This window comes from Piliocolobus tephrosceles, chromosome 7 (assembly GCF_002776525.5).
Source record: "Piliocolobus tephrosceles isolate RC106 chromosome 7, ASM277652v3, whole genome shotgun sequence".
Lineage (NCBI taxonomy): Eukaryota > Metazoa > Chordata > Mammalia > Primates > Cercopithecidae > Piliocolobus > Piliocolobus tephrosceles.
In genome coordinates this window covers 26,297,907-26,310,817 of record NC_045440.1, presented here as the reverse complement: position 1 = coordinate 26,310,817, position 12,911 = coordinate 26,297,907, and the positions used below count along the sequence as shown (strand labels likewise).

General features: G+C 43.0%; 1 protein-coding gene across 4 annotated transcripts in view; it reads left to right on the top strand.

Annotated features, from left to right (window-relative positions):
* NUGGC (nuclear GTPase, germinal center associated) overlaps positions 1 to 12,911 on the top strand; it is a 75,884-nt gene that overhangs the window by 42,147 nt on the left and 20,826 nt on the right. For all 4 annotated transcript variants that reach the window (XM_026453971.1, XM_026453970.2, XM_026453972.1 and 1 more), the window contains 2 exons: positions 8,084 to 8,189; positions 10,375 to 10,508. In XM_026453971.1, the coding sequence (XP_026309756.1) occupies positions 8,084 to 8,189; positions 10,375 to 10,508 (240 nt within the window). The remainder of the gene's footprint in view (positions 1 to 8,083; positions 8,190 to 10,374; positions 10,509 to 12,911) is intronic.

The following is a 12,911-nucleotide window of genomic DNA, read 5'->3' as shown; positions in this document are numbered from 1 at the left end:
TCACCAGTCTCAGTGGACTGCAGGGCGTCTACTCACTCAGCTCTTTTATATCTTTGCATCAGAAAGAGATTGACAACTCTCCACTGGTTTCTACCTCCCTCAAATACCCACACCCACACATGCACATTCTATAGGTGAATGGTTTTCTCTTTTTTTTAAGTGAGAAGAATGAAAGAATATGGAATACTATTTATGTATGATTCTAGCATGACTTCTCCATGACAATGTTTTTCTTTTTTTTTTGAGACGGAGTCTCGCTCTGTCACCCAGGCTGGAGTGCAGTGGCCGGATCTCAGCTCACTGCAAGCTCTGCCTCCTGGGTTTACGCCATTCTCCTGCCTCAGCCTCCCGAGTAGCTGGGACTACAGGCGCCCATCACCTCACCTGGCTAGTTTTTTGTATTTTTTAGTAGAGACAGGGTTTCACCGTGTTAGCCAGGATGGTCTCGATCTGCTGACCTTGTGATCCGCCCGTCTCGGCCTCCCAAAGTGCCGGGATTATAGGCTTGAGCCACCATGCCCGGCCGACAATGTTTTTCTAAGCATAAAAAAAGACTGTCTCAAATAATTCTTAATTGCTTGACTTTTTTCCCCCCCCCCCCCCCGAGATGGAGTCTCTCTGTGTCACCCAGGCTGGAGTGCAGTGACATGATCTCGGCTCACTGCAGCCTCCACCTCCCGGGTTCAAACAATTATATTGCCTCAGCCTCTCGAGTAGCTGTGACTACAGGTGCACACCACCACACCCGGCTAATTTTTGTATTTTTTAGTAGAGATGGGGTTTCACCTATTGGCCAGGCTGGTCTTGAACTCCTAACCTCGTGATCTGCCCACCTCGGCCTCCCCAAGTGCTAGGATTACAGGTGTGAACCACCATGCCCAGCCAATTGCTTGACATTTAACATCATAATTTGTTTCAACATTAGTCTGCATTAAGATGTGTATGATCACTCACTACCTAAGAAATTGTTGCTTTTATAGGACTTTAGTCAGGTTTGTGTTGTGTTGCACTTGCAAATGTTTAACAACTAGCTCTTTGTTTAAAAAAAAAAAAAAATCCCCAAAAACAAACAAACAATAAAAAAACAAAGGGCTGATGTGTACCATTTGCCAATTCCTGTGGTGTAAAAAGGAGTTAGTGGAGATTAGGACCTCAACATGTGAATTTTGGAGGGGGATACATTTCAGCTCATAACATGCAGCCAGTGACAACCACCTTGTGACTGCCACCTGGCCTACAGCAGTTGCAAGATGCATCTCAATTTCAGAAATATTAAACAGGGAAACAATGTGCCTCTTAGTATTGATAAGCTATGGTCACATGTCAGCTGAAATTATTTGGTTGAAAATTGGGGATCGGGGGGCGGAGCAAGATGGCCGAATAGGAACAGCTTCAGTCTCCATCTCCCAGCGCGAACGACACAGAAGACTGGTGATTTCTGCATTTTCAACTGAGGTACTGGGGTCATCTCACTCGGGAGTGCCGGACAATCGGTGCGGGTCAGCTGCTGCAGCCCAACCAGCGAGAGCTGAAGCAGGGCGAGGCATCGCCTCACCTGGGAAGCGCGAGGGGGAAGGGAGTCCCTTTTCCTAGCCAGGGGAACTGAGATACACAACACCTGGAAAATCGGGTAACTCCCACCCCAATACTGCGCTGTAACACCGGCACACCGGAGATTATATCCCACACCTGGCCGGGAGGGTCCCACTCCCACGGAGCCTCCCTCCTTGCTAACACAGCAGTCTGCGGCAATCTAACCGCAAGGCAGCAGCGAGGCTGGGGGAGGGGCGCCCGCCATCGCTGAGGCTTAAGTAGGTAAATAAAGCCGCTGGGAAGCTCAAACTGGGTGGAGCTCACAGCAGCTCAAGGAAACCTGCCTGTTTCTGTAGACTGCGCCTCTGGGGACAGGGCTCAGCTAAAGCAGCAGAGTCGTGTCCAGACGCGAACGACTCTGTCTGACAGCTTTGAAGAGAGCAGTGGATCTCCCAACACGGAGGTTGAGATCTGAGAAGGGGCAGTCTGCCTGCTCAAGTGGGTCACTGACCCCTGAGTAGCCTAACTGGGAGACATCCCCCACTAGGGGCAGTCTGACACCCCACACCTCACAGGGTGGAGTACACCCCTGAGAGGAAGCTTCCAAAGCAAGAATCAGACAGGTGCACTTGCTGTTCAGCAATATTCTATCTTCTGCAACCTCTGCTGCTGATACCCAGGCAAACAGGGTCTGGAGTGGACCTCAAGCAATCTCCAACAGACCTATAGCTGAGGGTCCTGACTGTCAGAAGGAAAACTATCAAACAGGAAGGACACCTATATCAAAACCCCATAAGTACATCACCATCATCAAAGACCAGAGACAGATAAAACCACAAAGATGGGGAAAAAGCAGGGCAGAAAAGCTGGAAATTCAAAAAATAAGAGCGCATCTCCTCCTGCAAAGGAGCACAGCCCATCGCCAGCAATGGATCAAAGCTGGTCAGAGAATGATTTTGATGAGATGAGAGAAGAAGGCTTCAGTCCATCAAACCTCTCAGAGCTAAAGGAGGAATTACGTACCCAGCGCAAAGAAACTAAAAATCTTGAAAAAAGAGTGGAAGAATTGACAGCTAGACTAATTAATGCAGAGAAGGTCATAAACGAAATGACAGAGATGAAAACCATGACACGAGAAATACGTGACAAATGCACAAGCTTCAGTAACCGACTCGATCAACTGGAAGAAAGAGTATCAGCGATGGAGGATCAAATGAATGAAATGAAGCGAGAAGAGAAACCAAAAGAAAAAAGAAGAAAAAGAAATGAACAAAGCCTGCAAGAAGTATGGGATTATGTAAAAAGACCAAATCTACGTCTGATTGGGGTGCCTGAAAGTGAGGGGGAAAATGGAACCAAATTGGAAAACACTCTACAGGATATCATCCAGGAGAACTTCCCCAACCTAGCAGGGCAGGCCAACATTCAAATTCAGGAAATACAGAGAACGCCACAAAGATACTCCTCCAGAAGAGCAACTCCAAGACACATAATTGCCAGATTCACCAAAGTTGAAATGAAGGAAAAAATCTTAAGGGCAGCCAGAGAGAAAGGTCGGGTTACCCACAAAGGGAAGCCCATCAGACTGACAGCAGATCTCTCGGCAGAAACTCTACAAGCCAGAAGAGAGTGGGGGCCAATATTCAACGTTCTTAAAGAAAAGAATTTTAAACCCAGAATTTCATATCCAGCCAAACTAAGTTTCATAAGTGAAGGAGAAATAAAATTCTTTACAGATAAGCAAATGCTTAGAGATTTTGTCACCACCAGGCCTGCCTTACAAGAGACCCTGAAGGAAGCCCTAAACATGGAAAGGAACAACCAGTACCAGCCATTGCAAAAACATGCCAAAATGTAAAGACCATCGAGGCTAGGAAGAAACTGCATCAACTAATGAGCAAAATAACCAGTTAATATCATAATGGCAGGATCAAGTTCACACATAACAATATTAACCTTAAATGTAAATGGACTAAATGCTCCAATTAAAAGACACAGACTGGCAAACTGGATAAAGAGTCAAGACCCATCAGTCTGCTGTCTTCAGGAGACCCATCTCACATGCAGAGACACACACAGGCTCAAAATAAAGGGATGGAGGAAGATCTACCAAGCAAATGGAGAACAAAAAAAAGCAGGGGTTGCAATCCTAGTCTCTGATAAAACAGACTTTAAACCATCAAAGATCAAAAGAGACAAAGAAGGCCATTACATAATGGTAAAGGGATCAATTCAACAGGAAGAGCTAACTATCCTAAATATATATGCACCCAATACAGGAGCACCCAGATTCATAAAGCAAGTCCTTAGAGACTTACAAAGAGACTTAGACTCCCATACAATAATAATGGGAGACTTCAACACTCCACTGTCAACATTAGACAGATCAACGAGACAGAAAGTTAACAAGGATATCCAGGAATTGAACTCATCTCTGCAGCAAGCGGACCTAATAGACATCTATAGAACTCTCCACCCCAAGTCAACAGAATATACATTCTTCTCAGCACCACATCACACTTATTCCAAAATTGACCACATAATTGGAAGTAAAGCACTCCTCAGCAAATGTAAAAGAACAGAAATTATAACAAACTGTCTCTCTGACCACAGTGCAATCAAACTAGAACTCAGGACTAAGAAACTCAATCAAAACCGCTCAACTACATGGAAACTGAACAACCTGCTCCTGAATGACTACTGGGTACATAACGAAATGAAAGCAGAAATAAAGATGTTCTTTGAAACCAATGAGAACAAAGATACAACATACCAGAATCTCTGGGACACATTTAAAGCAGTGTGTAGAGGGAAATTTATAGCACTAAATGCCCACAAGAGAAAGCAGGAAAGATCTAAAATTGACACTCTAACATCACAATTAAAAGAACTAGAGAGGCAAGAGCAAACACATTCAAAAGCTAGCAGAAGGCAAGAAATAACTAATATCAGAGCAGAACTGAAGGAGATAGAGACACAAAAAACCCTCCAAAAAATCAATGAATCCAGGAGTTGGTTTTTTGAAAAGATCAACAAAATTGACAGACTGCTAGCAAGGCTAATAAAGAAGAAAAGAGAGAGGAATCAAATAGACGCAATAAAAAATGATAAAGGGGATATCACCACCGACCCCACAGAAATACAAACTACCATCAGAGAATACTATAAACACCTCTACGCAAATCAACTAGAAAATCTAGAAGAAATGGATAATTTCCTGGACACGTACACTCTTCCAAGACTAAACCAGGAAGAAGTTGAATCCCTGAATAGACCAATAGCAGCCTCTGAAATTGAGGCAACAATTAATAGCCTACCCACCAAAAAAAGCCCAGGACCAGATGGATTCACAGCTGAATTCTACCAGAGGTACAAGGAGGAGTTGGTACCATTCCTTCTGAAACTATTCCAATCAATAGAAAAAGAGGGAATCCTCCCTAACTCATTTTATGAGGCCAACATCATCCTGATACCAAAGCCTGGCAGAGACACAACAAAAAAAGAGAATTTTAGACCAATCTCCCTGATGAACATCGATGCAAAAATCCTCAATAAAATACTGGCAAACCGGATTCAGCAGCACATCAAAAAGCTTATCCATCATGATCAAGTGGGCTTCATCCCTGGGATGCAAGGCTGGTTCACCATTCGCAAATCAATAAACGTAATCCAGCATATAAACAGAACCAAAGACAAGAACCACATGATTATCTCAATAGATGCAGAAAAGGCTTTTGACAAAATTCAACAGCCCTTCATGCTAAAAACACTCAATAAATTCGGTATTGATGGAACGTACCTCAAAATAATAAGAGCTATTTATGACAAACCCACAGCTAATATCATACTGAATGGGCAAAAACTGGAAAAATTCCCTTTGAAAACTGGCACAAGACAGGGATGCCCTCTCTCACCACTCCTATTCAACATAGTGTTGGAAGTTCTGGCTAGGGCAATCAGGCAAGAGAAAGAAATCAAGGGTATTCAGTTAGGAAAAGAAGAAGTCAAATTGTCCCTGTTTGCAGATGACATGATTGTGTATTTAGAAAACCCCATCGTCTCAGCCCAAAATCTTCTTAAGCTGATAAGCAACTTCAGCAAAGTCTCAGGATACAAAATTAATGTGCAAAAATCACAAGCATTCTTATACACCAGTAACAGACAAGCAGAGAGCCAAATCAGGAATGAACTTCCATTCACAATTGCTTCAAAGAGAATAAAATACCTAGGAATCCAACTTACAAGGGATGTAAAGGACCTCTTCAAGGAGAACTACAAACCACTGCTCAGTGAAATCAAAGAGGACACAAACAAATGGAAGAACATACCATGCTCATGGATAGGAAGAATCAATATCGTGAAAATGGCCATACTGCCCAAGGTTATTTATAGATTCAATGCCATCCCCATCAAGCTACCAATGAGTTTCTTCACCGAATTGGAAAAAACTGCTTTAAAGTTCATATGGAACCAAAAAAGAGCCCGCATTGCCAAGACAATCCTAAGTCAAAAGGACAAAGCCGGAGGCGTCACGCTACCTGACTTCAAACTATACTACAAGGCTACAGTAACCAAAACAGCATGGTACTGGTACCAAAACAGAGATATAGACCAATGGAACAGAACGGAGCCTTCAGAAATAATGCCACACATCTACAACCATCTGATCTTTGACAAACCTGACAAAAACAAGAAATGGGGAAAGGATTCCCTATTTAATAAATGGTGCTGGGAAAATTGGCTAGCCATAAGTAGAAAGCTGAAACTGGATCCTTTCCTTACTCCTTATACGAAGATTAATTCAAGATGGATTAGAGACTTAAATGTTAGACCTAATACCATAAAAACCCTAGAAGAAAATCTAGGTAGTACCATTCAGGACATAGGCATGGGCAAGGACTTCATGTCTAAAACACCAAAAGCAACGGCAGCAAAAGCCAAAATTGACAAATGGGATCTCATTAAACTAAAGAGCTTCTGCACAGCAAAAGAAACTACCATCAGAGTGAACAGGCAACCTACAGAATGGGAGAAAATTTTTGCAATCTACTCATCTGACAAAGGGCTCATTTCCAGAATCTACAAAGAACTCAAGCAAATATACAAGAAAAAAACAAACAACCCCATCCAAAAGTGGGGAAAGGATATGAACAGACATTTCTCAAAAGAAGACATTCATACAGCCAACAGACACATGAAAAAATGCTCATCATCACTGGCCATCAGAGAAATGCAAATCAAAACCACAATGAGATACCATCTCACACCAGTTAGAATGGCAATCATTAAAAAATCAGGAAACAACAGGTGTTGGAGAGGATGTGGAGAAATAGGAACACTTTTACACTGTTGGTGGGATTGTAAACTAGTACAACCATTATGGAAAACAGTATGGCGATTCCTCAAGGATCTAGAACTAGATGTACCATATGACCCAGCCATCCCACTACTGGGTATATACCCAAAGGATTATAAATTATGCTACTACAAAGACACATGCACACGTATGTTTATTGCGGCACTATTCACAATAGCAAAGACTTGGAATCAACCCAAATGTCCATCAGTGACAGACTGGATGAAGAAAATGTGGCACATATACACCATGGAATACTATGCAGCCATAAAAAACGATGAGTTTGCGTCCTTTGTAGGGACATGGATGCAGCTGGAAACCATCATTCTTAGCAAACTATCACAAGAAGAGAAAACCAAACACCGCATGTTCTCACTCATAGGTGGGAACTGAACAATGAGTTCACTTGGACTCGGGAAGGGGAACATCACACACTGGGGCCTATCATGGGGACGGGGGAGGGGGGAGGGATTGCATTGGGGAGGTATACCTGATATAAATGATGAATTGATGGGTGCTGACGAGTTGATGGGTGCAGCACACCAACATGGCACATGTATACATATGTAACAAACCTGCACGTTATGCACATGTACCCTAGAACTTAAAGTATAATAAAAAATAAATAAATAAAAAAATAAAAAAATTAAAAAAATTAAAAAAAAAAATTGGGGATCACAATGTGGTTATGGATTTGGGTTATCAGTTTGAGATTCAGGATTGAAACAGTCCCACTATTGTCAATTTCAAGCTACCAGTGTGACATCACGGAATGCAGAGTAGGAAAGTGACGTGTGCTGTTGGCTTTCAGGAGCTGGTATGAGCTGGCTGCAGCATGCCACTGCCCATTCCAGACATGTACTTCTTTTTTGAAAAAGGATCCTGGTATTATTACCCCTCTGAACATTTAAATACACCTTTGAACTATTTTCTCTACACATTTTCTTGTAGAATTGATATTTAACTCCCAAGACAATAGTTTCTATGCAGCAGTTCCCTCATAACTTCTGACCTTGTTAGGACTGGACAGATGGCAACACCAGACCTTGAGAACATTGTCTGTTCCCAGAGGGGGTCATGGAGAACTGAAAGTGAGTGAGCTGAAATTGGCTGAAGGCTCTTGTGGGTCCTGTGCATGATTGCCTTTGCTGTGGTTTGAATTATTCTGTTTTCTGTGTGACTCTTTCACTTCAGAGAAAATTGCCAGCTGACTTCAAGGTTCTGGAAGCCTCAGATCTGGTGTATACAGTCAGCGCCCAGGAGTACTGGCAGCAGGCTCTCCTCACCGAAGAGGAAACAGGTAATTTATGTTTTTTGTTAATCTCCAGCACTGAAATTCTGAAGATCAAGTGGCACTTCAAATTTCCTGTTCTAGAACTTTTTGTGCAACACAAACAATTTTTTCCAGCTTGCCATGGTTTCAATACCCATTGCAAATAAAGATATTTTCTTCTTTGCATGGTTTTTTTTTTTTTTTTTTTTTTTTTTTTTTTTTTGAGACAGAGTCTCTCTCTATCACCCAGGCTGGAGTGCAATGGCCGGATCTCAGCTCACTTCGAGCTCTGCCTCCCAGGTTTATGCCATTCTCCTGCCTCAGCCTCCCGAGTGACTGGGACTACAGGCGCCCGCCACCTCACCCGGCTAGTTTTTTATATTTTGTAGTAGAGATGGGGTTTCACCTGGTTAGCGAGGATGGTCTCGATCTCCTGACCTCGTGATCCACCCATCTCAGCCTCCCAAAGTGCTGGGATTACAGGCTTGAGCCTTGCGCCCGGCCCTTCTGTGCATTGTTATGGTGTCAGAGACCACAATTCTTCTTGCCTCCAAATCTTACCATGGGTTGGTAAAGGTCAAATAATTGGGTTGCCAGATGTGGTGGCTCGCCCCTGTAATCCCAGCACTTTGGGAGGCAAGGTGGGTAGATCACCTGAGGTCAGGAGTTTGAGATCAGCCTGACCAACATGGTGAAACCCCATCTATACTAAAAATAGAAAATTAGCCAGATGTGGTGGTGCATGCCTATAATCTCATCTACTTGGAAGACTGAGGCAGGAGAATTGCTTAAACCCAGGAGGCAGAGGTTGCAGTGAGCCGAGATTGCGCCGTTGCACTCCAGCCTGGGCAACAAGAGCGAAACTGTGTCTCAAAAAAACATCAACAAAAAGCCGGGGGCAGTGGCTCATGCCTGTAGTCCCAGCACTTTGGGAGGCTGAGGCAGGTGGATCACCTAAGGTCAGGAGTTCAAGACCAACCTGGCCAACATGGTGAAACGCTGTTTCTACTAAAAAATATAAAAATTAGCTGGGTGTGATGGCGGGCACCTGTAGTCCCAGCTACTCAGGAGGCTGAGGCAGGAGAATTGCTTGAACCTGGAAGGCGGAGGTTGCAGTGAGCTGAGATCGTGCCACTGCACTCCAGCCTGGGTGACAAGAGCAGAACTCTGTCTCAAAAAAAAAAAAAACAAAAACCGGGTTATTTCCTTAGTCCCCTCCCACCCAACTACGGGCATTAGAATTACTTTGTGAGCGACTATTGTATATTTTGTCTGCGAGGCAGGAAAAGCATAAGGCATGACTCTTTCTTCACAGAACTTGAAATATGGATGAGGTGCTAATACTAACCCAAGTGCAAAAATTGAAGTAAAACTGAAGCTTAGTTAGTTGCTGCTGACCGTGAGTGCAGCAGTAGCCCGGGGAATCTAGAGCTCTGTGTGCACTAGACACTCAGTGGAAAGTGAGTGGGCAGGCAGAGTCAGGACTGTATTCTCATCTGAACTTGACAAGGCTTGCGACGTGCATGCATTTTACTAGACGTGTAGGTATGTGTGTGGAGGTTAAGGAGCAAAGGTGTGAAATGTTCCCAGAGATGGGGGAACTGCTTGATTAAGGGTATAAAAGACAAAATTAGCATGGTATATGGAGAGGAATAATATAGAGAAATTGCCACATATGGGAACAATGGGGAAAAGGGTAGAGTGGCATCTGTTATCTTCTGACCAACAACGGGTTAGGATGTGACAGGAATCCTGTCACATCTAGAATCCTGCATGTCAGAGGTTCTTCTTTTCTACAGCAAACATGGGCTATTCCAGTGTTAAGGGTTAGTTGACATAGATAGAAAAGTCTAGGGGGACCGAAGGGCTGAGACTGTAGAATTGTGAGCACTTTGCTTTACCTCTGTAGGTGATAGCTATCCAAAGGAAAGACCCCATGTTTTCAACCAGCCTGTTCTTTTCCATGTAGTTTTTTTAATACGGCTAAATAAAATGAATATACAGTATTGCTGATCTACCATTCATCACGGTCATTGATCCTAGACACGGCAAAAGTGCTTTTCAGAAAGGTTGATTCTGTAGGCATCAAGCCCACTTGGGATCTCAACTCTAGTTCATTCAGACCGCCATCTTGGTCTTTCAACTTTTATGAATTCTATTGACCACAAACTTCTGGCCTTTTACAATTATTTTTACTGTCTGTGAATTCCAGAAATCCCTAAGTTAAGAGAATACGTCAGGAAGAGGCTCTTGGACAAGAAGAGGAGGACGGTGACCAAGTATGTGACTGAAGCCTTTGGCCTGTTGCTCCTCACAGATAGTTTCAGCTCCACACAAAACCTGCCGGTATGGAAGACATTGGGTTTTCATATTCTCCCCGTACCTGGGCAGGACTTTCCTTTTACCAAGTTAGAAAATTAACTTATGATATTTTTTCTTTTCATATTAAAGTAAGATATGAAGTTCAGAGAGTCTAAAAGGACAAAAAGATAGAAGGTTAAAATCATAACATTTGGGTAAAAGAGAAAGGAATAATATTTTACCTGGGACAGATGGGCTGAGAGAAAAATGTCAAAATAGTAGCTATTTTCCATCTCTCCTGAGACTCGAACAAGGTGGAATGTGTTTAAGCGATGGCAGGCATGATTTGGCTTGCTTCTAGTAGAATACAGACTCTTCTTGGTTATCCTGGAGAGGCGTGCTTATGTACACAGTCCAAAAATATTTCATCTGTCTCTGGCGCTGTCAGAATCTCAAGCTCAGAGCAGCGTAGGAAAATAATGTGAGAGGATGGAAGCTCGGAGGGAATTCCAGTAGAGTTTTGATAGTTATCTTCACTGGCAAGAATGCAGGCCTTCTGAAAAACTAGTTAAAATTACTTTTCTCATAGTAATTGATGTATTTATCTCTTCATGGATGATTTTAACCCTAAAATAAGAGGGATAAGCTACTAGATTAGAGACTTGGGGGGTTTTGGAAAAAAACCTCTTACCGTCATCAGTCACTAGCTGTGTTGTCTCCTTATGAGAGATGGAATATACAAAGACAGTGGCTGGACCATGTGTGAAAATAGATCTCTGACCCACAACCTGCAGCAACCTGCCCAGAAACCAACCTCTTATCTACAATAAACAGTCCAGGAAGCCTTCTATCTGTAAGTCAGACTTGCAGGAAGTCAAACTGCTATCTCTAATAACAATCCAGGAGGTTGAAGAATAACTCTGTTAACAATCAGCACCAGATGGCCAGTACTTGATGAATAACTTCCCTAATCTCTTTCCCTGCTTCCAACTTACTACCAACTGGAAAAGTCAAATGTCTATACCTAACCAACCACATTGGCTGCTCTGCTTTTAGCTAGCCCATCTCTAGTGTCCCCAGGCCAACAGCCTCCAATCAGGGCACCCCTGAAGCCTTTCGTTTTGTCCACCATGAAGCTTTTCCACTCCTCTGCCTGCTTTTGAGTCTCTGCTAAACTCAAATAATGGTGGCCGACTCCATTGCTGTAGTGAGCTCTGAATAAACAGCCTCTGCCTGTTCTTGTCTGGTTGGTGCTCACTTACTTCCACACTTGCCTTCACCCATCAGATGTGCACAGTCAAGGTGTTTGTCTTCTTGTTAGGCCGGAACAGGGAAGGGGCAGAGGAAGTACATGAATAGGGCTCTGTGAGTGGTCGAGGAGCTGATCCTGAGGATGGGGAAGGTGGGCCAATGGTGACCTGTGGGGTGGCAAGGGGAGGCAGACACTCAAGACCTGACTTCCACGTGGGAGTAAGCAGTGCCACCTGGAGCCTTTTGTTGTGTATAAAGGCTTGTAAAAAGGCTTTAGTGGTGTGGGATCTTTCTTCTGCATAAAAGGGGCATATAGAGCAAAATTCAATCTTTTTTAAATCATATTTCTTATGACTTGTTTTGGTCTAGTTATACAAGACAGAAACAAAACAAAACTCTTGGAATGTGATACTTTCTCATTTGACTTTTGTCCGCTGAAATCGTTGGGGAAGGATTTGACCTTCCAATTTCCCAAAGCAGTTCTTCAGGGTGAAATTTGTCTCTCTGCCCAGCACAAGATTGTTTTTGGAAGTGCTGATGGAAAATGAATCCGTTGTGGGCTGTGTGTGGTTGGTGTATTTTACAAACATAAGGACAAGGCATTTTGCCATCAAGGCCGGAAGTGCCCACCCCACGTGCTTTTCTTTGCTAATATGGAAGTGCAGTGCTCAGAGGGGCTCAGATTCACCCTTGCAGCCAAACTCCAAGCAGTGGAAAACACAGAGGAGAAGGGGGCTGACTGGCAATTCTGCAATAGCTATGTTAGGGAGTTGCTGGCAACTTTGCTCAAAATTCCTTGGCCTTAGATATTGGTCTTACTCTTAGCTCTTTGATAGAATGTTGGAAGGCAAGAATTTGTCAGTTCCTTTGAATTTTGAAAAAGCAAATCTAAATATGTGTGTGATTGATTTTTTTTCAAAGATGATCACTGAAACCAAAAATTTAGAGTTTGAGTAGTGATTTTAAATAAGCAATCATTATTTTTAAGAATTCTTAGGAAGTTGATGATCACATCTCAATGTCAAATGAAGTCTGCGTTGATTCATACTAAGGGCCAGCTTCTCTGTTTCTTATTGTTCTTTTGTTCTCCACTCTTCCCTTTCTTATCATTCATTTGTTTATTCAAGAGGGATTTATTGACAGTGAGGCATTGTGAGAATCATGCCCATAGTTTTTCTTTCCTTGACTTCTTTCTTC